Raw genomic sequence first — 24,251 nt, 5'->3', positions numbered from 1 at the left:
ATCCACCTAAGGCGGGTAAGGTGGATACAGGAAGCCTAGTTCAGGGGCCCAACCCAAAAGGTCTTGACTTAAAAAAGGCACGTGACCAACCATGTGCCTTCGATAGGTGGTTATATCTTCTTCTTCTTCTTTGAGTGCAACGAACCGTGCAACAGGGAGCCTGAACTCGGTGCGCTATGGAGCTTCGAAACAATGGGTTCCGGTAGTAAGATTAGAGCAATCATCACCTGAAAAGCGCAATCCGAGGTGTATTAAACAAAGGGATTTAGAGGAAAGAAAGAAGGAGCTCTCTCAGTTTGAAGTTTTTAGTGGTTCTGAATCGGATGATTATGAAAGTCTGGGCAGCATCGATCTTGGCAGATCAAAGGATATTTCTGAAGAAGATAACCTTGGAACGGAAGTATTGTTCCTGGAGGAGGAGGGAAGTGATTATCAGAGTTTTGAGGGAGGCTTGAAGAGTTCGATGGAATGACAGAAGACAGCTACGGTTGGGACTCAGATTCTGTCTACACTGGCAAGGGAGATTAACTCCTTAGCGCAGGAAGAACAGGTTATGGCCTTATGGGTTTGGAAAGGAAAGACTCTACCGGACTGCTTTGTGATGTATCGCCTATAGCCAGACAGCAGTGGAAGACTAACTCAGATGCGGAAGTTGTCAAGTTGTTGATCTCCTATGAAATTTTTTCTAAGCAGATCAGACCTCAGGAGACAAATTTAGACTTGCCTCCCGATGTCGGTCCCGATCCCTTGAAAGAGTTTCATTTGGCTCTTAACAACGAAGGTACTCTTGTCAATTCGGTTTTTGTTACTGATGTTCTTCCTGTGGTTGAAACAGATACACCAGCATCCCGAGAGGAGTCTTTAGGTGAGGATGAAAACAGAGAGCTTAGCATTGGTGAAGGTGAGAGGAGAGAGGGAGAGTTGGAGGTTATGAAGAAGCGGGAGGAAGAGTTAGAAAAAATATGGGAGCAAATTTGTGCGTTATTGGAGGAGTATAAAACAAAGGAGGAGGGGTTAGATGGTAGGGCACCTGAAGCAAATCCTTAGAATAAGGAGAGTAATAGAAGTTCTAGGCTGGGGGGGGGGGAAGTGAGTAAAGGCAATGGGTCGACTAAAAAAGTAGAGGGGAATGTGAGAAGGAAGAAGAAAAAGGGAATAGAAGTGGAGAGGCTGTTATCAGATATAGAAGGTGACATCGAGTTTAGTGGAAGGGGAGAGAGAAGGAAGGGTTCTTTGTGAGATGGAACCAGGTTCGTAAGGGGCGTTTGAAAGGAGTCTTATTATGAAAATCATTAGTTGGAATGTGAGAGGGTTAGGGAGTGCAAGAAGGAGAAGGGCAATCAAAGACCTGCTGAGGAGAGAGAAGCCTGATATAATTACAGGAAACTAAGTTGGCAGATTTGGACAGAAGATGGGTCAGGAGTGTGTGGAAATCAAGCGGAGTGTGTTGGACTTTAGCTCCTTCATGGGGAGCCTCATGTGGAAATCAAGAGGAGTGTGCTGGACCTTGTGGAGAGAGGATGTTGTAGAATCTGTGGAAGAACTTATAGGGGGATTCTCTGTGTCTTTAAAATTCAGAAATGTGGAAGATGGATTCATTTGGGTGTTAACTAATGTCTATGGGCCAAATGGTTATAGGGAAAGGAAGGAAATGTTGGAGGAGTTGTATGGAATTCAAGGCTTGTGGGATGGCCCATGGTGTTTGGGGGGGGATTTCAATGTAATCAGGTTTTGTAATGAATCAAATAACCCTCAAAGATCGATTACTACAAGTATGAGAAATTTCAATGAATTAATTAACACCTGTGGGCTAAAGGAATTACCCTTTCTACAAGCTAACTTTACTTGGTCAAATTTCAAAGAAAACCCCCTTTGCTCCAAACTTGATAGATTCCTTTTTAATGTAGAGTGGGAGGATCATTGGAGGAATTTGGTGGCTAAAACCCTTCGTAGAGTTACATCTGATCATTGCCCTATACTATTAGGTCAAGATGTTCTAGGCTTTGGCCCTCAACCCTTTAGGTTTGAGAACATGTGGCTAACTAATCCGGATTTTGAACGAAAGGTTGGTGAGTGGTGGAATGAAGATTTGAGAGGGGTTAAGTGGAAAGGTGTAAGGTTCTGCAAAAAGTTGAAGAGACTGAGAGCAAGGATTAAAGAGTGGAATCGAGAGCATTTTGGAAGGGTAGAGGATCAAAAGAGTATTTTAATGTCTAGGATCGATGAACTAGACTCCAAAGAATTCTAGGGGGTTATGAATGAGCAAGAAAGGATTTTGAGAAGTAGATTAAAAAAGGAATTGGAAGAAGTCCTCCTTAGAAAAGAGATCTCATGGAGGCAAAAGTCAAGACACAAATGGATCAAAGAAGGGGATGGCAATACAAATTTTTTCCATGTATTGGCTAATGGGAGGAGAAGAAAAAATTGTGTGGCCAAGTTAGAAGTTGATGGGGAGGAAACCACAAATCAAGATGATATAGCAAAAGTGTTGGTGGATCACTTTAAATCAACTGCAGGGAAGCCTCTGAATAATAGACTAAGGTTGGAAGGTCTAGATTGGCCCAGGCTGTTTGAAGAGCAAGCAAGTTGGTTAGAGAGGAATTTTGAAGAAGAGGAAATTAGGAATGCAATGTTTTCAATGGATAGATCCAAAGCCCCTGGACCAGATGGCTTCCCCATGGCTTTCTATAAGATTGCTGGAATCTGGTAAGAGAAGACCTTTGTGCTGTGTTTAAGGAATTTGAAGTTAATAGCAAATTAAGCCCTGGAGTTAATGCCACTTTCATAGCTCTAATCCCTAAGAAGAAAGAAGCAAAAAATCCTAAAGATTTTAGGCCAATTACTTTGGTGACTAGCATTTACAAAATCCTGGCTAAAGTGTTATCCTTGAGGATTAAAGTAGTGCTACCCTCCATCATTAGTCAAGCCCAGGGAGCTTTCGTGCAAAGGAGACAAAATAACAGATCAGATTCTAATAGCAGATGAATGTGTGGAGAATATGAGTAAGTCCGGAAAGCAAGGTTTTGTTTGTAAGTTGGATTTAGAAAAGGCCTATGATCTTGTGGACTGGAGCTTCTTATTAGAGGTCCTAGGGTGTTGTGGGTTTGGAGTTAGATGGTGTAATTGGATAAAGGGATGCATAAGTTCTTGCCACTTTTCGGTCTTGGTTAATGGGGTAGTCAAGGATTTTTCCCAGCTTTTAGAGGGTTAAGGCAAGGTGACCCCCTTTCCCCTTTTCTTTTTACCCTAGTTGCAGATGTTTTTAGTAGTTTGATCTCTAAGGCAGACAGGGAAGGGGTAGTGAGAGGTTGGAGGATAGGAAGGAACGGGATTAGGGTGACCCATTTGCAGTTTGCTGATGACCTAATAATTTTTTGTGAAGGGGGTGTTAGGGGAACAGTAAGTAATCTCAAATCTTTGATAAAGCGCTTTGAGAGAGTATCAACTCTTAAAATAAACTTGGAAAAGAGCTGTGTGGTGGGAGTGAATCTGGATGAGAGGACTCTTGAGTCGGTGGTTGAGTTTTTAGGTTGCCCCTTTTCCTATTGGCCTTTACAGTATCTAGGTCTTCCTCTAGGAGCCAACCATAAGGAGAGTACCTTTTGGGCCCCGGTTTTAGAAAAGTTTGAGAAAAGGTTAGCCTCGTGGAAAAGGAACTATATTTCTTCAGCTTCCTTAGCAAATCTGTTGATTTATTATTTCTCTGTGTTTATGATTCCTGTCAGGGAAGCCAAGAAATTAGAGAAATTAATGTGAAATTTTCTTTGGGAGCCCGGGGAGGAAAAAAGGATCACTTAATAACTTGGGGAATAGTGTGTAGGAGGAAATAGGAAGGTGGATTGGGACTGGGGAATTTAGTTATGGAGAATAAAGCACTCCTAGGAAAATGGTTGTGGAGATGGCCCTTAGAACAAGAGAGACTTTGGCATGAGGTGATAGATAGTATACATGGCAGTTCGAGAAATGGATGGGTTGCTGGTGTATCGCATCGAGCCACTCTGGCAACTCCTTGGAAAGCAATTCAGAGTATTCTTCCTCTTTTCTTCAACTGTATCTGGTATGATGTCAATTCTGGTACTTTTGTTTTGTTCTGGGAAGACATCTTGGTGGGCAATTCTGCCCTTAAGGACAGTTTCCCTTCTCTCTATTCCATTTCTGGCTACAAGGGTAAAACAATCTCTCACTTTCTTCCAACATCTGATTCTCCGTATTCTTTGAGTTGGGACTTTGGGTTTCGTAGGGATTTGAGGATCATGAACTCTCCTGTGTCTCAGACCTTTTGTCACTACTTGAAAGTGTTTTCTGGATCCTTCCAGTTCTGATGTGGGACTTTGGTCTTCAAACCCAAAAGGTTACTTCACATGTGCTTCCTTTTTTAAGTCCCTTTGCTCTCCCTTGGGACAAGCGGGTTTCCCAGCTAAGGAGATTTGGTCTAAACCTGTATCTCCTAAAATTATTATGTTCTGTTGGGAGGTGTTCTATAGGAAAATCAACACTTCAGACTTACTGCAGAAGAGAAGGCCTTCTATGTGTTTGTCTCCTAATTGGTGTGTACTTTGCAGGGCTAATGGTGAGGATTGCTCTCACTTACTTTTAACCTGTTCTTTTTCTGTTGCTATTTGGGGTTGGATCTATGCTTTGTTTGGTTGTAGATGGAATTTGACCACAGCCATATATCAGATTTTTGATCCTTCCTTCTTTGTGTGGTCCACGAAAATTGGTAAAACAATGTGGAGGAGCATTAGAGCTGCTGCTTTGTGGACAATTTGGGAAGAAAGAAATGCGAGGATATTCCAAGAGAAGGAGAGAAATGATCAGAATGTAAAGGATTGCATTATGACCAGGGCAATCCATTGGCTGAGATCATTATATTCCTTTAAATTATATTCCTTTGATGACATGTGGAGGAACTGGATGGCTGTGGCTAGTAGCAGTAACAGAAAGAACAGGGTACCAGATGTGTGGGTACATTTTTCAGAAGATTGGACAAAGCTGAATTTTGATGGTAGCAGCCAAGGAAATCCGGGTCCATCAGGGATTGGTGGGGTGTTGAGAGATAAAGATAGTAATATTTTAGCTTTATTCTCAGGCTCCGTGGGTATATGAGACTCTATTAGAGCTAAGCTTCTAGCGGCAGTATAAGGCATTCAGATTGCGGACCAGTTAGGAGTTCAGAATTTGATTATTGAAGGAGATTCCAAAGTTGTTGTGGGTTGGTTAAAAAATCCAGATTCAGTGATTTGGTGCTACAGGGATATTATGAGGAAAGCTAAATGGTTCTCAAGGAATATGAATGTTAATTTTCAGTGGGTGGGTAGAACAGCTAACACCATAGCGGATGGGTTAGCTAAACAAGGGGTTTCAAGGGAACGTTTATTCTGGGCAGCTTTGTAAATTTTTTGTTACTAGTCTGAGGTAGTACATTGTTGTTGTTGTGGAGAGGCACCAGCTCGTGCCCCTCCTTTGGGCAGTCTGTATTGTAATATCTTATTGAATTTCTTGAATAAAATTTCAATCATTTATCAAAAAAAAATGCACACATGCACGTGCACACACACACACACACACACACTAGCACATGACATGGATACTCTCATATCCCCAACATTTTGTTTCTTATGGTTTGTCTGTTATTACTCAATAAAAGATGCCTAAAATTTATTTAGGCAAAATATAAGATATTCTGAAAAGAGAGCAAGAAATATTGCAGTTTTTTTTTTTTTTTTTTTAATGAGTGGAGATATGGCGGGTTTATTGTTAAATTACTAAACTAAAGGCTTGTATTGTAAAGTATAATAAAGTCTTGACGGGTCTGACCCAGTAACCCTGATCAATAATAGTGTCAGGTCTAGTACTTAGAGACCCTATGGGTCTAAGTCATCATCATCATCCAAGGCTAATTCCAATTCTATGGGGTTGGCTACATAAATCCTGTTTCGCCATTGCATTCTGTTTAATGCCATATTCCTTTTAATATTATGAGTGCTTGAATCATTTCTTATTACTTAAACTTATGTCCTTTTTGGTCCACCCCTAGCCCTTCTAGCCCTGTCAATTTGCAATAGAATACAGGTTCAGTTGATGATCTTTTATGCATGTAAAAAAACCATCTTAATCTACTTTCTCTCATATTATTACGTATTGGAATTACCCCTAGATTCCTTCAAATAATATTTATTACAGTATTAAGTATGCTAGGGGCATGACTGAATTATAATTAATAAATCAGTTGGAAATATGCAATTGAATGACCAGTAAAGTCTGCCAACATGGTTAATGCTTCCAAGACTATTGGAGATTAATGCATGGATGAGCTAATCTACTTTCAAATTACAACTTGAAGCTTAATCTTAATTTAACTAATATTATAATTCCAGGCTTATTATTATTATTATTATTATTTGCTAAGTTTTATTAATAAAGATATGATTTATTAAACTAGAAAAAGTATTACAAAGAGACAGGAGGTAAGAAATCATCCCACAGCAACTGCCAGTGCCACACACACACCCCCCCCCCCCAAAACCTCTCCACTCATTTTGCACTCCCCCACTCCAAATCCAAATAAACAAACTCAACTGCTTATGCCACAACACCTAAACTGCTTAGGTTCCACCCAATTCCTCCCATGCAACAATGAATTTACAACCCCTCCCCTCAAAATCAACCATCTGTCTCTCTACCATCTTATGACACACCTCCTGTGCTTATTAAATTTCATCAGCTAAAATTCTATGTTTTCAAGCTCCATTAAAGTTCCAATTTCTTATCAACTTGGACTTCTCTATCAGTCACCTTCTCTAAATCTTTTTTTTTTTTTTTTTTTTGATAAATGAGTGAAGTTTTATTAAACCAGCAAATAAGAGTTACATGCAACCCGTGGAAAGGCACGAGATGCGACCTTTCCTTTAAAGCTAATTACAGAATTATAAGTACAGAAGAAATTACACTGAAGCCCAAAATAAAGTATCCCAGGAAAACCCTTGTTTTGCAAGTGAATCAGCCAATGAGTTTGCTGATCTGCCTACCCACTGAACTCTGATTGTCATATTCCTTGTTAACCATTTAACCTTTTTGAGAAGATCTCTAAAACCCCAAATCAGTGTCTGGATCCTTCAGCCAACCCACTCTCACCTGGGAATCCCCTTCAATAATCAGATGCTCTATGCCTAGCTGATTTGCAAGCTGGATTCCTTGTACAGCAGCCAGTAATTCGGCCCTTAAAGAGTCTCCCACCTTCTCTAAATCTTTTTCATCATCTACTTTTCTAACTCTATCAATTAAATGATCATTATCATCCTTTCATTGATTTAATACACCCTCCAGATCTTCCCCTGAATCTTTCACATATATCTTGTTGATACCTTCTTCTAAGTTCTCAGTGTCAGCAATTTTTCAGCCATCGAACTTTGATTATAACTTTCTTTTAACAGATTCTCTTCGTTAGATATTTAGGACATAGTGCAAAGCTTATTTACTTCCATGCCAAACTGGCCAACCAAAAGGGCCAAGATCATGTGGAGATGTGGTAGGGTTGTGGTGTGTTGGACTGTTTGGGAGGAGAGAAACTCAAGGATATTCTCAAATAAGTAGAGAAGTTTGGAAGAAATTCTGGAGACTATCCACATTAGGGTGATACATTGGTTGACAAAATTGGAATTGTTTACAGTGTTCTCAGTTGATAAGATGATAAGAAGTTGGAAGGAGAATGCAGATTCAGGCTCAATTAAGAAGACCTTAATTTCCTACTGGATACCTCCACCTCATGGGTTTGCCAAACTGAACTTTGATGGTAGCAGCATAGGCAATCCAGGGCCCTCCGGAGTAGGGGGAGTGATAAGGGATGAAAAAGGGAATTCGTTAGCCATGTATTCTGGTCCAATTGGGGTGGGAGATTACTTGAGGGCTGAGATTCTAGAAGCTCTTGAAGGGATACAAAGGGTCAAGGAAATGAATATTAAAAAGTTGATCATAGAAGGTGATTCTGAAATTGTGGTGAATTGGCTAAAAGAGGACAGTTGTATGCTCTGGAAATACAGCAATGAAAATAGAAGTTCAAATAGCTCACCAAGGGCATTGAAATTCATTGTACATGGATAAAGAGAAGTGCAAATGCATTGGCAGATGGTCTAGCCAGGCAAGGGGTGAACAGAACTCTATCTTTTGGGCTGTTTTGTAATTGTTTCATAGTTAGGATGTACTGTGGGTAGTTGGGAGTTAAGATTCTTTAGCTCCTTCCCTTGTAATTCTGATTTTCTCAATCATTATAAAAATTCATTGTTATTGATAAAAAAACAAAAAGATATTTAGGGAATAATGCTGCTGAACAGTCCTTTCTAGACACATCCTCCTAGCCTCCAAGATACCATTTGTAAAGCACTCTCCTTTATTAGTTTCCATTCTCAACACACCACCAGAATTCCCAACTGGTGTTAGATCACAGAGAAAATCCACTTGTTTGGTCAACAAATGCCCATAGGACTTCTTAGAGATGTGAAGACTGCCCTTAACACCCTTCCTCTTATAGATCCTGTTAAATGCTTACAAGGACCTGTCCCACAAAGACTACTTTTCTGCCTAAAAATAATTTGGTTATGTGGATCGGACAATGATTCTTAGAACCTTTGCATTGACCCCAATATCATCACTCTCTTATCTTTATCTAGAGGATTTTCTCTAATTGACACCATAATCCCACCATTTTTTATAGTTCCATAATCCCACCATTTAAGCCATCTGAATTATGACCCTGATCTGCATCTCTGTTAGAACACTGAACTCTAAGAACGCATCAAACAAGGCCTGAGGCCTTACCAAACCTTCAGATTGAGAGACGCCAATGTCACCAACAGCATTATTCTTGCAGGTCAGAGCCTCTTGTTTGTTTTCAACAATCTCATCCCCAAATTCTTTAACCTCAAAAACCACACTACCTATCTTAGCATTAGGAACATCAAAAAATCTTCCATGCTACTCGGATCTCCTTCTTGTTTGAGAACTTTAGACAGTCCTGTGACTGTTGTCCACTTCTAAGTCTGCAAGACTGCATCTGACTCCCCTGACAAATCACCTTTGTTTTGTGCTACATTCCTAAAAATGTCACCATTTCTTGTTTTTTTTATCAGTAATGGGAAGTACAAAGGCGATTATGGGAGGGGTAAACTCTCTTAACCCTCCCCTAGAAAACAAAATACAAATCAAATTACAGAATAGCCCAAAACAATTGTTTTCTTCCCACCCCTTGGTAACCATTTATTGTTACAAAGAGCAGCCTTAAGTTTGTCACGAGATTCCCAACTATATGGGGTTGGACATGAATCTTTTTTCACCATTTTGCTTTATTTAGTGCCATATCAATCATTAAATTATGGGTGCCTAGCTCTTCTTCTTCCATCCAAATCCTTTTCAATCTGTTCCTGTCTTTTCTAGCGGCTAGCCACTTCAACTTGTAATAGATCACTTCTAACTAGTACTGTAGATTGTCTTCTATGAATGTGACCAAACCATCTCACTCTACTTCCTCTCATGTTACCACCTACTAGAGCTACTCCTAGGTTCCTTTGTGTGAGCTACTTCTAGTTTTACCTCTCATATATCTAAGCATTACATTTCTGCTACACTCAGTTATTGGACATGCTGTTTACTAATTGCCCAACACTTGGCTCCATATAATACAGCTGGCCTTACAACTGTTTTTTTTTATCACTTTCCTTTTAGCTGAAGTGGTATTTCCCTATCACATGACATGACTCCAGATGCACCCTTCTGTTTTGCCCATCCTGCTCTAATTTTATGAGCAATATCTTCAATCTCTCCTTTGTTATGGAATTATTGAACCAAGGTAATAGAAGAGGTCACATTGTGTTATCTCTTGGTCTCCAATTCTACATGTGCCTTGGTTTGCACTCATTGTTAAAACCTCTTGCTAATAATGTAGTCCAAAAACCTAATTTTGCATATAATCCTTTGTTACTTTTATCAATTAATATATGCAATCAGTAAACATCAAGCACCATGGTGGAGACCATTGCAACTATAAATAAGTTGTGCAAATAAATAAGGACCAAGTGCTGAACCTTGGTGGCGACCCATTGTAACTATAAAACCTGATGTCTCTCCCATAGGTGTTCTAACATTGGGTTTTGCATCCTCGTACATAGTCAAGTCAATATACCTATCTGCTATTCCTTTTTCTTCCAAAACCCACAATATTATCTCTCTAGGGACTCTATCGTATGCTTTCTCTAGATCAATGAATACATGGTAACCTTTGCTTAATTATTCTTTCCCAAAGTTTCATAGTATGTTCATGAGTTTAATTCCATGATAATTATTGCAACTTTGTTATCATTACCTAGCATCTTCTTTGTTTTCATTATCTTATTAAATAGTTTAGTTAGCCGTTAGACCCATTTATGAGCTGGGTAGCCTGATGGGCCAGCTCACCCCACTCTTAGTTGGGCTTGGACATGAATTTAGGTCCACATCCAAGCCTAAGCTCGAGTCCAACTATCCAACCTGATCATATTTTATATAATAAAGCATATATAAGATGTATTTGTGGAGGGAAGACAAATTATTGATCAAATCCTAATAGTAAATGAAAGTGTGGAGTATTTCAAAAGATCTGGGAAGAGAGGTGTGGTGTGTAAATTGGACTTGGAAAAAGCTTAAGATTTGGTGGGCTGGTCCTTTTTGCTCCAGGTAATGATGAACTTTGTATTTGGAGATAAATGGTGCAAGTGGTTGTCACTATTCCATTTTGGTCAATGGGACAGTGGTGGATTTCTTCCTAGCTTTAAGGTGCATAAGGCAAGGAGATCCCCTTTCTCTTTTTTTGTTTACCTTGATAGCAGATGCCCTGGGAAGATTAGTCACTAGAGCAGACTCTAGAAATCTACCCTAGCCAATGAAGTCTTTGGTGTTGCCTCTTGGGGATAATCCAATGAGACAAAATTTCTAGGACTCGGTGGAAGAGAGATTTGAAAAGCGGCTAGTGCTACTAGCCTCCTGGAAGAGAAATTATTTGTCTTTGGGAGGGGGGAGAACCACTTCGATAAAATCTACCCTAGCCAACCTTTCGATATATTTTATGTTAGTACTTAAAGTGCAGGGAGGATTTCCATGAGGTTGGAAAAGTTAATGAGGGATTTTCAGTGGGACCTAGGTGAGGAGAAATAGGGTCATAGGTTTACGTGGGACCTAGTGAGCAGAAGTAAAGAATGTGGAGGCCTAGGTCTAAGGAATGTTCAAAAGAGGAATGTGGCATTGTCTGGTAAGTTGCTATGAAGGCTTCCCGTAGAAAAAGAGAAGTTGTGGACAAAGGTTGTGGTGAGTATTCATGGGCTTGCAAGCAATGGATGGGATGTTGGAATCTCGGCTAGGACTACAAGGGCTTCTCCATGGAAAGCCATCCAAGCCTATTTTCCTCTCTTCTTGTCTTGGGCAAGGTATGATTTGCACTTTGGTAACCTCACTAATTTTTGGGAAGAGGTCTGGATTGGGATTCTCCTTGAAGGATCAACCCCCATCCTTGTTTGCTTTATCTAATCTGAAAAATAAGCCCCTTTCTAGCTTCTTGGTACCCTCACAAACTTCTTCGGGGTTTGGGATTTAGAAGAGCAGTTAGGGGGTCAGAATTGATTATTACCTTGTCTCTTCTTAATATTCTTGAATGAATTTTCTTAGGTCCCACTAAATCCGGTAGCAAGGTATGGACTTTGTCAGCTTCTGGGATTTTTTCTTGTTCATCTTACTTCAAAGCTTACTCCATCCATCGGATAAGTTAGGGCAGCCTTTTCTGGTAAAGGAAGTTTGGTGCAAACCTATTCCTTTGAGGGGTGGGATTTTCTGTTGGGAAGCAATCCTGGAAAGAGTCAACACTTGTGATCAACTGCAAAGAAAGAGGCCTAAGAGTCACTTATCTACTCACTGATGTGTTCTTTGCAGGGTTGAAGGTGATATTGGTTTCTGTTGGGAAGCAATCCTGAAAAGAGTCAACACTTGTGATCTACTTCAAAGAAAGAGGCCTAAGAGTCACTTATCTTCTCATTGACGTGTTCTTTATATGGTTGAAGGTGAGAGTGGTTACCATTTACTGATTTCTTGCTCTTTTACTAATCACATTTGGGAGTGGTGTTTTTCCTTGTTTGGGTGAAGATAGCCACCTCCACCAGATGTACAAAGTCTGTTTGCCCCCTCTATGCTTAGCTGGTCAAAAAAGAGAGGGAAAGTCATGTGGAGATGTATCGGAGCTGTTGCATGCTGGACTATGGAAGAAAGGAATGGGAGAGTTTTTTTCTTTTTTTTTTTTGATCAATAACACTTTCATTAAATCATCAATAAAGAATTTACAAGAGGAAGACAAACACACTTATCTTCCAAGAGCCACAAAGAGCCTCATGAAAGGAAAAAAGAAAAGAGGACACTAAAGTTACAGCTTAGCCCAAAACAGTGAATCCCTTTTTTCCCCTTGTTTAGCTAAACCGTCAGCTAGGGAATCAGCCGACCTTTTAACCCAACATGTCTTAACTTCCATCTCCCACACCAGCCACTTGAATTTCCTCCTCTCATTATTATACTTCCATAAACCATTTTGATCTTTAGTCAGCCACTCTATCACCACCTTTGAATCCCCTTCAATTATGAGTTTCTTGATGTTCAACTCCTTAGCTTTCCAGACTCCTTCCATAACTGCAAAGATCTCAGCTCTAAGGGAGTCACCCACTCCAATTGAGCCTGAGAACATGGCAGAGATGACCCCATTTTCGTCCCTAAAAACACCCCCAATCCCCGATTGTCTCAGATTTCCCCTACTACACCCATCAAAGTTTAATTTCAAGAATCCACCAGGTGGGGGAGTCCAAACCACATTCATTTCTGACTTGATTTGTGTGCAATTTGCAATTTCACCCCACTTCCTCAAATGTCATCCACAGTGTAATCTGTGAATAGTTCCAAAGATTTCATCCACTGTACCGCCCTAATATGTATGATAGCCCTCAGATCTGCTGCTCCTCTCTGGGTTTCTGAGAATATTCTGGAGTTTCTTTCTTCCCATAGTGTCCAACATACTGTAGCCCTTAGTCCTCTCCACATTATCCTTCCCCTTTTTATCCGCCACCTGAAGAAGGAAGGGGAGAAAAGGCCCTGTAAATCTGATGGGGGATTCCAACTGCTTCCAAATAAGGAGTAAGCCCAATCCCAAATTGACCTCGCAAAGTGGCAAGACACCAGTAGGTGAAAACCAATCTCCCCATCCACTTTGCACAGAACACACCATTGAGGTGACAAGCATGGTCTCTTCTTTTGGAGTAGATCACCAGTGTTGATTCTTTCCAGATAGGCTTCCCAACAAAAACTACCAACCCTAGGAGGTATTGCTCTGCACCAAACCTCACCAACAGGGAAAGGGGGGAAGGTAGGACTGGTGGACTGACTTAAGACTTTGAAGAACGAAGCACAAGAGAAGATGCCACTGGGGGTAGGTGTCTAAATTCTAGAATCCGCCCTAGTGGGGTCTAAGACAACGTTAACAAGAGGAGCAATAAGGCTCGAAATACTATCGATGTCTGAGTTCCTCAAATCCCTTCTTAGACCCAAGTTCCACCCAATCCCAGAAGTGGAAGAGGATAGGGTGGTGAAAGACGAGATCGACTCATTTTTCAAATCAGAAAGAGCAAACAAAGAAGGAAACTGATCCTTTAAAGGGGCACTCCCCACCCAGGTTTGTTCCCAAAATTTTATGGAGTTACCGGAATTCAAGTCATACCTGATATTAGGGGAGAAAACTGGTAGCAGGTCATGAATTGCTTTCTAAGGAGAATTGCTTGTGGTCCTAGCTCTAATTCCAACTCCCATCCATTGTGCTCCAACCCATGTATACTTGCCACTATTCTAGCCCATAGCTTCTCCTTCTCCATAGGGAACCTCCACAACCACTTCCCCAATAGAGTCATATTCCTTCTCCTAATACTTCCAAGCCCCAAGCCACCACAAGACTTACTCCTACATACTATCTATGATCTCTCTTCTCCTCTCCCGGCTCCCACAGGAAATCTCTCATTAGCTTCTCTAATCTGTTAGCAACCTTCACTGGGATTTTAAACACTGACAGGAAAAGGAGGGGTAAGTTACCCAGTGTGGCCTTAATTAGTGTAATTCTCCCACTGAGAGAGAGGTAGTTCTTTTTCCAGGATACCAGTTTTTTTTCAAACCTTTCCACCACCGGGTTCCAAAAGCTCTCTCTCATGGGATTCACCTAATGGCAACCCTAAGTAATTCACACCCCAACACTTCAACACTCTCCTTGATCTCTCCCTCCTCCAAATTCACCCCCACTACACAACTTTTCCCAAAGTTAATCTTCAAGTTAGACATTTGCTCAAACAGTTGTATCACCAACTTCAAGTTTCTGATAAAGCTCACATTACCGCATTCACAAAACAGAATCGTGTCATCAGCAAACTATAGGTGAGTGAGGGGGTTTCCACCCTCCCAACTCTCCAGCCAATAATGAGCCCCCTAGAATATGCTCTGTGAATCAATTTTTCCAAAACCTCCGCAATTAGAATGAACAAGAAAGGAGACAGGGGGTCTCCTTGTCTTATACCCCTACTAGCTGGAAAGAAGTCTACTGCTATCCCATTCACTAGCACTGAATAATGACAACTCCGGACACAACCCATGATCCACTTACACCATCTAACCCCAAACCCAAATTTAGTCAGAACTTTCCTCAAGAAGTCCTAGTAAGCCTTTTCCAAGTCCAACTTACAGACCACTCCCTTGTTCTTCTCCCTCTTAAGGTTCTCCACATTCTCATTAGCAATTAAGATCTGATTAGTAATTTGTCTTCCACTCACAAAGGCTCCTTGGTAGTGTGCAATGATATTTGTCATTACCTTCTTCAGCCTCAAAGACAACACTTTTGCAATGATCTTGTACAAGATATTAACCAAGCTAATTGGCCTAAAATCCTTTGGGTGGGATGCATCTTTCTTTTTTGGAATTAAGGCTATAAATGTAGAGTTCACACCTACATTGACAACTCCTCTCCTGAAAAACTCCTCAAACACCCGCAAGAGATCATCTATCAAGATATCTCAACAGTCTTGATAAAAAGCCATTGTGAACCCGTCCGACTCTGGAGCTTTTGTTCTATCCATAGAAAACACAACCTCCTTGATCTCTTCTAGATTAAAGCTTCTTTCCAACCTTCTCCTATTCTCCACCCCTACATCTAGCCAGTCCAAACATTCTACCCACACCCTTCTACTCACAGGCCTTCTTAGAATAGATTTGAAGTGCTCCACATAGGCCCTGGCAATCTCCGCTTGTTGTACTAACTCAACTCCATCTACTACCAATTTGGAGATAAAGTTCTTCCTTCTCTTGCCATCTGCTAGAGAATGGAAATACCTAGTGTTCCTGTCTCCCTCTTGCAACCACTTACACCGAGATTTTTGCCTCCAACTAGTTTTCTCCTTGTGTAGGCACTCCTCTAGCTGTCTTCTCAAATCTCTTTTGAGATCATTGTCTCCCTCTCCAAATTCTCCCCTTTCTTCTTTATAGTCAAGGCTTTCAATCTTATCCATCAAATCTCCCTTTCTTTCTTCTATCCTCCCGAACTCTATCAAATTCCACTCCTTGATTCTTGCTTTCAAGAATTGTAGTTTCTTATGGAATCTCATCCCTTCCCATTCCACCAGTGGGTTACAGTCATGCCACCACTCCCTCACTTTGTTAGTAAACCCTGGGTGAAGTAACCACATATTTTCAAATCTAAAGGGGGTAGGACCTCCACACCTTCTTTCCTCCTTACATAACACTATGGGCCAGTGATCTGAGGTCACCCTTGGGAGAGCTCTAGAAGCCAAGGTTCCCCAATGTTCTTCCCAATCCAAAGAGAATAGGAATCTATCCAGCTTAGAGCAAATGGGTCTAGATTGGAGATTTGACCACGTAAATGTCTTATGGGCTAGGGAAATCTCTTTAAGCTCAAAGGCATTCACAAAACTGTTAAACTTCCTCATGCTTTTTGTCATCCTCTGATTAACCTTATTGGACTCCTCCGAGAATCTGATCACATTGAAATCCCCACCCATGCACCAAGGCCCGTCCCACAACCCTCTAACATCAACCAATTCCTCCCACAACTCCTCTCTCTCTCTCTCTCTCTCTCTGTAGTCATTCAGTCCGTAAACATTTGTGAGCACCCACAAATAGTCATCCTCTTGCTGCTTAAATTTCATAGACATCGAGTACTTTTCGATCAGCTCCTCCAGACCTTCCACCATGTCCCTCTTCCACATTGTTACAATCCCCCCGGAAGCACCCCACGAGGGAGCAACCACCCAACTAATTCCCTTGGCTTTTCATACACTCCTTGCCCATTTATCATTAAACTCCATTCTCTTGGATTCTTGCAGCAGCATAATGTCTGGGTCACACCGTCTTATTACCTCTTTTATTATTTCTCTCTTCCTTGCACTCTCAATTCTCTCACATTCCAACTAAGAATCTTCATTCCGATTCTTTTTACACCCCTTGCCACCTACCATTACTATCCCCTTTCCTTCTATCTCCTTTTACCTTGAGCCTCTTGTCTCCTTCTACATCTCTCTTCAATCTCTCTACTTCACTCAATCTCCTCTTCTTTATTCTAATCTTCTCCTTCCTCTTCTGTAAGCTTTCTTTCAACACATTCAAATCTTCTAACCTGCAGCCCAACCCTCTTTCCTACAAAATCTCCTCCAACTCTGTCCACCTGCCCTTTCTTCCTCTCCTCTGGTCCCACCTCTATTCTTTCCTCTCCATCCTCCCTCCCTTTCCTATTACCTCCCTCCTTCCCTACTCTCCCCCCGTAGTCCTCTCCATCTCTACCCTCATTCCTTTCCCTCCTCTGCACTATCCCCTCCCCTCTTCCTTCCTCCCCTTCCCTCCTCCAGATCAGCTTTCCTTCCACTTCCTTAAACACTCTTTCAATGATTTCCCACACTTTTTCACTCCTATACCTTCCTTCCGGCACCTTCCCACAATCCTTCCTTCCCCTCTCCCCCTCCTCGGAGAGCCCGTCTGCTGGCTCGACTACATATTCATGGGCTACAGAACATGGAACATGAACGAAATCTGGAACTAAAGACACAGGAGACACATTAGTAGCACAAACCGAAATCACTTGGTTACCTGGGACTGATGGACAAGCTAGAAGAGGACTGTTCCCTGCCTCCCTCTCTTGTTCCAGAGGTTGGTAAACGTCTATCTCCCTGAGTTGGTTGGGAAGTACTTCCGTCCTTTGGTCACCCTGGTGATCTTTCCATTCTACCCCTGGTTCACCCCTAGATGGTGTGTTCCTGCTCTGCTTCCGGTTCTCCTGGTCTGCCCCTTCTGATAATCCTTGCACACTCTGTGGTCTTGGGACTGAGTTGAGCCGCTTACAATCTTCACCCTGGAATAAACTTGCAATATTCCACCCATCCATGTCACCTCCAGCACAACTGCCTTCGTCATTTACACTAGCCACGCTAGTACCATCAACAGAAAAGTCATTCGATTCTTCATCACCTTCACTGCACTGCACCTAGCCTTCATTCTTCTCTTCGTTCTCTTCAGTTATTCCCCTAGCGTATCTTAGCTTCGGCCTCTCTAAGGGGCGTCGCAGGGGGCTAAGCTCCTTCAGCCTTCGTTGCGAAACCCACTGCAGATCGGGCTTCTTCTCCACTTTCCGGCGCTGCGCGCGTTCCCACCTCTGTCTTGCGACTAGGGACGATGATAGACCATTAACCTCGTCTATCAAAGTCGTGTCCCCAGTCACGTGGTTCACTAAAGGCTCACGCGCCTTTTTAAAAAACTGGGTCGGACCCGCTGACCCATTTGGGCCTTTGTTCGCACCCAAAACATTCCGCATGGGTTTTGGCCCATTCCTAAACCACCACGACCTCACGTGATTTTTAAAAGGGTCACGCGCGTCCAACCCCTGGCTCGGTTTGGTTTTAACCGGTCTAGGTTCAGTTCTTCCCTGGACCAGCCCCTTTTCCTTGTTCAAAAAAGGCAGATTGGCGCCGGTTACGACCTGTGCAAAAGACCTGCCACCCTCCAGACTTTTCACAGCTCCCACACGCCTAAATCCCATCCCTTGAATGCTACCCTTTTGTTTCTCCAGCCTTTGTTTTTCCATTTTAGTGAAAGTTCTATTCTTATTTGAATCATCCAATCCTTTCTTGCCATGCAGTTCTTCTTCTTCAACCTTCTCATCTCCCTCCCTACGAGCCTCTTTCCAGAGTACCGATTCAATGGATGAAGCCAGCCATACTGAGTAACAGAGCCCTTCAATTAGCACCTCTATCTTCTGAGGAATCTCCTCAGGTTTTACACCATTCAATAAAATGGAAGCTGAACAAATGTCTCCCCAAAAGGCACCTCCTAATGGTCCTCCACACATCAAAGCAATGGCTTCAGCAACTTCTTGCTTCCACAAGTTAAAGGGAAGTCCTAAGATGCGCACCAGTACTCCATCTTCAATAAAGAAATCTTTGGAGTTTGATCCCAGACACCATCTTGATACTGTGAGATTTCCAAGATCAGCTTGGATATTTAATGCCTCAACTTCTACTCTATTCTCAAGCAGATCCAGCACAGCCTTGTCCTTCTCAAAGGGTGTTAAACTAAACGTACTCTTCAACTTTAAACTTGCTGTTAACTGATCTGCAACTTTCCTCCAGTCTATAGTATATGAGCTGAGGCTTTAACTATCAGCTTACTTTCCCAATCTCCTCTCTGTAAGTTTATTCCCATTCTGTGTTTGCCTGCCCCAGCTGTCACTAAAAGAGTCTCTTGCTTATTATTGCTCACCAGACTAGTAGAACTGCTTATCTTCCTTTTTACTGTTACTTCTCTTTTAGCACCCAAGCGTTGCAGCAGTTCACATAAGACCCCATGAACTGCCTTCCACCCCTGACTCTTCCTTCCTTCTGGAAGGCAGACCATCTGCTTTCTACCCTTGTCAAAAAATTCTGTCAAAGAAATAAAATAACCTTTAAGGTTTCTCTTACATTCTACAACAAACCTTCTTCCAGTTTCTGAGAGAAACTCTTTCCAACTATTTTGTTTGCCTTTGTTACTTGCACCTTCTACAAACTCCTTGAACCCTTCAATTACCCCCAAACCTTCTAACAGCACCATCCCTCTCTTTGCTTCCCTGATTTTCAAGCTCAGCTGACCATTTAATCCCAGCTCCTCAAATAGAAGCTCCTTAGTTTCAATTTTCAAAGCTTTTCTCCAATGGCCTACCTCCACAAACTCTCCCATCTCTCCGCACCATCCCTCTCTTTGCTTCCCTGATTTTCAAGCTCAGCTGACCATTTAATCTCAGCTCCTCAAATAGAAGCTCCTTAGTTTCAATTTTCAAAGCTTTTCTCCAACGGCCTACCTCCACAAACTCTCCCATCTCTCCTCAATGGGAGAGTTTTTTAGATGGGGAAAGAAGTCTTCCGGATGTCCTGGAGGCTGGAGGTGTTTAAGATTAGAGTTATGCATTGGCTGAAGTCTTTGAATCTCTTTAAAGATTTCTTAGCAGATGATTTGTTTAGGAATTGGAAGGAATTTGCAAGATCAGCCCCAATTAAAGAAACATCCCTACCTATTTGGGCTCTTAGTGGATTTTTCAAATTAAGTTTCGATGGAAGCAGCATGGGTAATCTGGGTCCCTCAGGTATAGGGGGTGTTCTAAGAAATAAGGTGCGTGTGGTAATTGCTCTTTTTTCGGGGCCAATTGGAATGGGTGATTCTCTCCGGGCTGAGATTTCGGCTCTTATTGAAGGAATTCAAAAGGCAAATGGACTGAACATCACCCAACTAGTTGTAGAGGGAGACTCTAAACTGGTAGTAGATTGGCTGAAAGATGATACTGCTAGTTTTTGGAACTACAGCAATGAGAAGAGGAAATTCAAATGGTTGACTAATGATATTGAAGTGAAGATGAACTGGGCAAAAAGAAGTACTAACTCCTTTGCCGATGGGTTAGCCAAACAAGGGGTAATTAGGGACTCCTTTGGTATTTTGGGGTTATGGTATTGTTTAATATAAATAAATCAGTTTTGTTGTTGAGTATTTTTTTTTTCTCAATTTCTAGCCAAGCATCGGGCTCTATGAGGGCCAAGCTCAGGCCTGGACCTGAATGTGTTCTGTTGATATAGATGCAAAGCGTGGCCCGACCCATGAATAGGTCTATTAGCCATAAGCCTACCTCTTCCATACCTTCGAACAGTTCTGTTGGGGTACCATCAGGTCCTAATGCTTTTTCCTTCTTTATCTTGTTTGGTGTTTCCATTTCAATTATTATAATTTTATGAAGGTATATGTTATTTGTAGTACTATTAGAGTTACTAATCTTTCCTTTGGTAGCACCCTCTACATGTTGTTAATTTCCTAACAAATTATGAAATTATCTTGCTTGAAAGTAGCATGCTAATGGATGCTATAGTGCCTACAGTGGTTCATAATAGCTATTTTACAGTGACTGCATTTATTGGATATTATCACAACAACTATTAGCACTGCTTGTAGAACATTTTGTATTTACCCTTGCAAATGAAGTTAGTGGTCATCCATAATATTGAACTGTCAAAAGAGTGATAGTACCATAATTTATTTCCCAGATGTATAACTTGGTGGTCTCATGTTTATGGGTTATTTTTTCATTTCTTTCTTCAGAATCCTTTTTCTTTGGAAAGGTTGAATTGACAGCCATTTAATTCAGCTCTTGAACCATGTGCATTGAACTCCATTAATTTTCTCTAGATCAGAAAAAAGAAAATATTGTATAGATCTCTCTTTCTCTCTCTGGGGGGAGGGGACTCTTTCCAGTGTACCTCGATTCAAAGTATATTTTACCACCACTAACAAATTTATTGCACTGGATTTTCCCACAGATGTTCCTTTAAGTGCCAGAAACATTTTGGAAGATCTTGAATTGAAGACTGCTGTAAAACCCTTCAGGTAAGTAAATTAACAGATTTAAGAGTTATTTTCCCATCTTATTCTAACTTGTGAAAGTAAATTTAACCTATTTCGTACCATATATATACAGTAATACACTATATGAAGGAGAAAGGGAAGTTTATTACAAAAAAGCATATTAACACCCGTACACCTGCAATCTATCCTAATTCATGATTTCCATAGCATTCTAAGCTGCCAATTCACTTTCCAACCTACACACTAGGGGACAACGTGTTAAAAGATGGTTCTGGGGCCTTGAATCTCCTTGATCATAAGGAATAATACCCAACAACTTTTACCTAGCTACCTAGTACCTACTACCTATAACACTGCCCTGCATAAGTAATATTTGATGTCTCCTTAGGACTATAACATTTTTTAATGTCCGGATAATTGGTTAGGACATTATTTGGCTAAGACATTTGGAGTTCAGATTGTTCAAACTTAAAAGTGCAGGATTGTATTGATTTTTAAACCAACATAAAACTCCCATATTGCTCAATCAAGGGACTGGTGAATTACTGAACCATACCTGTGGAAGATAGGCTTTGATTTACTAGATATTTTGTTGATGGTGAATGCATATCCATTGATGAAAGTAAATGCAACCTGTTTTATATTTATACTGGTTAAAGAAAGTAGGTAAATGCTTGTGTATGGGCTGCCCATGGTGCCCTGAATCTAAATGGAAGAAAATGTTATACTTAATAACCCCATGTAGTGAATTAATATTTAAGACACATCTTTAAGCTGTCTTCATGTGATTTTCGGCTTCCATGATGGACAAAGTCCATGATGGTAGTATTGCCTAGAGGTGTAAATTGGGCTGTGCCGCCCGCGGCCCAGCACGGATTTGGACTGGCCCGGCACGACCCGACATGACGGTCCGCGGGCTGTGCCAGGCTCGGCACGATCGTGTTGGCCGTGTTGGGCCTGGGGTTTTAGGTCCACGTGCGGGCCGTGCTGGCTATAAGAATGAGAATGCAGGTTTTAGTCTAAGAGTGGCCACTGTGTAAAAATGCACCAAAGGCTGGAATCTGTATCCAGTCTACCCCTCCCAAAACCCCAGATGGCTGTGACCAGAGGCCTAGATTAAAGATTCTGTGCTGCAAGCTTGGATTGTACAACACTTATTCTTTAGAGGAATCCTTTTTCATTCCATGTACTGTTCATATTTCTTTTTATTACTTGAATTGTACAAGTAGTTTCTCTCTTTCTCTGTGTGTGTGTTTCTCAATAATTACAAATCTTTTTTCTTTATAAACAGTGGAAGGGCTTGTATCTAGGACTTATCTTTGTTCCCTTTTTCATTTTTTTTTTAACAGAGAACTTTCTTGGTATCCTACCAAGAGAAGAAATTATCACAATTGTTGTCCTGAAGAACCAAGAAACAAAAGGCACAGTGTATATGCTAGAGCTCCAAATCTATCAAGAAGAGATTTATACCACTCTACTACCTCTAGGAAGGTGGCATCTAATGCCATCTATTCAGTTCTTCAATCTAGTTGCCTGCAACACTGGTTCAAAAATTGGCAAGAACTAAGAAGGCATAAACTGACTGCAAGCACATTTGGTGGAGCTGTTGGGTTCTGGCCTGGTCGAAGAGTTCAGCTTTGGCAAGAGAAGATTGGGGTGATTGAGCCTTTCACTGGGAATCTTGCAACTTGTTGGAGCAATATCAAGGAAGAAGAAGCGCTTGAAAAGTATAAACTGATAACAGGAAATACTGTCTCTTTTCCTGACTTTCAGATTTATGGTAAGAAGAATCCTGAAGATGACTGGCTTGCAGCTTCACCAGATGGGGTAATTGACCAGTTTGTTTATGGGTTGCCTTCACGTGGAGTGCTGGAAATTAAATGCCCATATTTTAATGGAGATATGCGAAGGGCTTACCCATGGTCTCGGATCCCCAACTATTGCATTCCTCAAGCTCAGGGATTAATGGAAATATTAGACAGGGACTGGATGGATTTCTATGTCTGGACTCCCAATGGCAGCAGTTTGTTTAGATTACACAGAGATGTAGAGTACTGGAGGATTCTGAAGGTGGCTTTATCTGATTTCTGGTGGAAGCATGTACAGCCTGCTAAAGAGCTGCGCATGAAGTCCAGAATCACAGATCCCCTCACTCAAATGAGTTCTCTCAAACCAGAACCCAGGCATGAATTGTATTGTTCCATTATTTGTGCAAGCAAACACCTGGTTGATAGTTCTAAGTTATTGATGCGAGAAATTCATGGGGCATTGCTAAACTAGTAATTTGAGTTATCTTAAGATATTCCAGTTTGGAGATTAAACCAGCAACCTTGAAAAAGTAAAATCTAGAGTTGGGGATAAATGACTGGTTGTTATTGACATCTAAGCATCAAAAAACTTGAAATGAAGCAACAACTGGATAATGGAAAGGAGAGACGGCAGAGTTGGAATAGGGACAAAGGTTGTTGATCACAACAAAGAAAGATGTTCTTCAATTTGAGAATGTGAAAATCAACTCTTTGATATTAGCTACTGGAGGAATGCATGTGTTTGCATACCCATACATTGGGAGGCAATAGCTCCTATATTCGCAAGCAACAAGAAATTATTTGATTTTCCCGGCAGATATGAAAGTACCAAATGAAGTTGTTACTTAGGCATTGATTGAGAGAGTTCCAGATTGAGAAAAGGTACTGGTAGCGCTGACAAGGGTCTACAAGGAACAGTGCAAGTTGCAACTGTAAGTCTCTGTGCATTAGTTTTTCTTTCTTCTTTTTTGTTACCATCTTTGTGTGTGTGGGTATGTTTATTGTATTGTACTTCTTCCAAGGGGGATATGGGTTAAAGGACCATTGCTTGGTGTGATAATCTTGAGACAAGCATGAAAGCACCAGATTATGAGTCAGGGAGTGGCAACTTCATGCCAGTAGTAGTACATTCCTAGCTTACTGTTGTGGGACATAGTATATACCTGATATGACACTTCTAGAATGTGTAAAATAATTTGTTTTAACCTATCATACCATAAAAATCTGTATACATAAGAATTAAACTTGGCAATATTGAAAGATAAACTACTCAAAACTAGATATAAAAGCATAATAAGCAAATTAATTAGGATACATAATACTCATGTTCATGTCTAAGATATTAGGAAATGGAGTGTCATGTTCCCCCCTTTTTTATTAATAATTGAGAAATTCAGAAATTGAGGGACGCAAATAGATTCCATCATTTTAAAGATGGTCTATGTTCTTGTAGAGATTATTGGTAAC

General features: G+C 41.1%; 1 protein-coding gene across 5 annotated transcripts in view; it reads left to right on the top strand.

Annotated features, from left to right (window-relative positions):
- LOC148864606 (Restriction endonuclease, type II-like superfamily protein) overlaps nt 1-24,251 on the top strand; it is a 33,805-nt gene that overhangs the window by 7,954 nt on the left and 1,600 nt on the right. For all 5 annotated transcript variants that reach the window (XM_088975197.1, XM_088975196.1, XM_088975194.1 and 2 more), the window contains exons 5-6: nt 20,931-20,997; nt 22,326-23,716. In XM_088975197.1, the coding sequence (XP_088831323.1) occupies nt 20,931-20,997; nt 22,326-23,256 (998 nt within the window). In that variant the 3' untranslated portion in view covers nt 23,257-23,716. The remainder of the gene's footprint in view (nt 1-20,930; nt 20,998-22,325; nt 23,717-24,251) is intronic.

The sequence above is a fragment of the Nelumbo lutea genome, chromosome 3 (genome assembly GCF_056320005.1).
Source record: "Nelumbo lutea isolate HS-2025 chromosome 3, American lotus-T2T, whole genome shotgun sequence".
Lineage (NCBI taxonomy): Eukaryota > Viridiplantae > Streptophyta > Magnoliopsida > Proteales > Nelumbonaceae > Nelumbo > Nelumbo lutea.
Note: the sequence above shows the minus strand (reverse complement) of the source record. Positions and strands in the feature narration are given on the sequence as shown.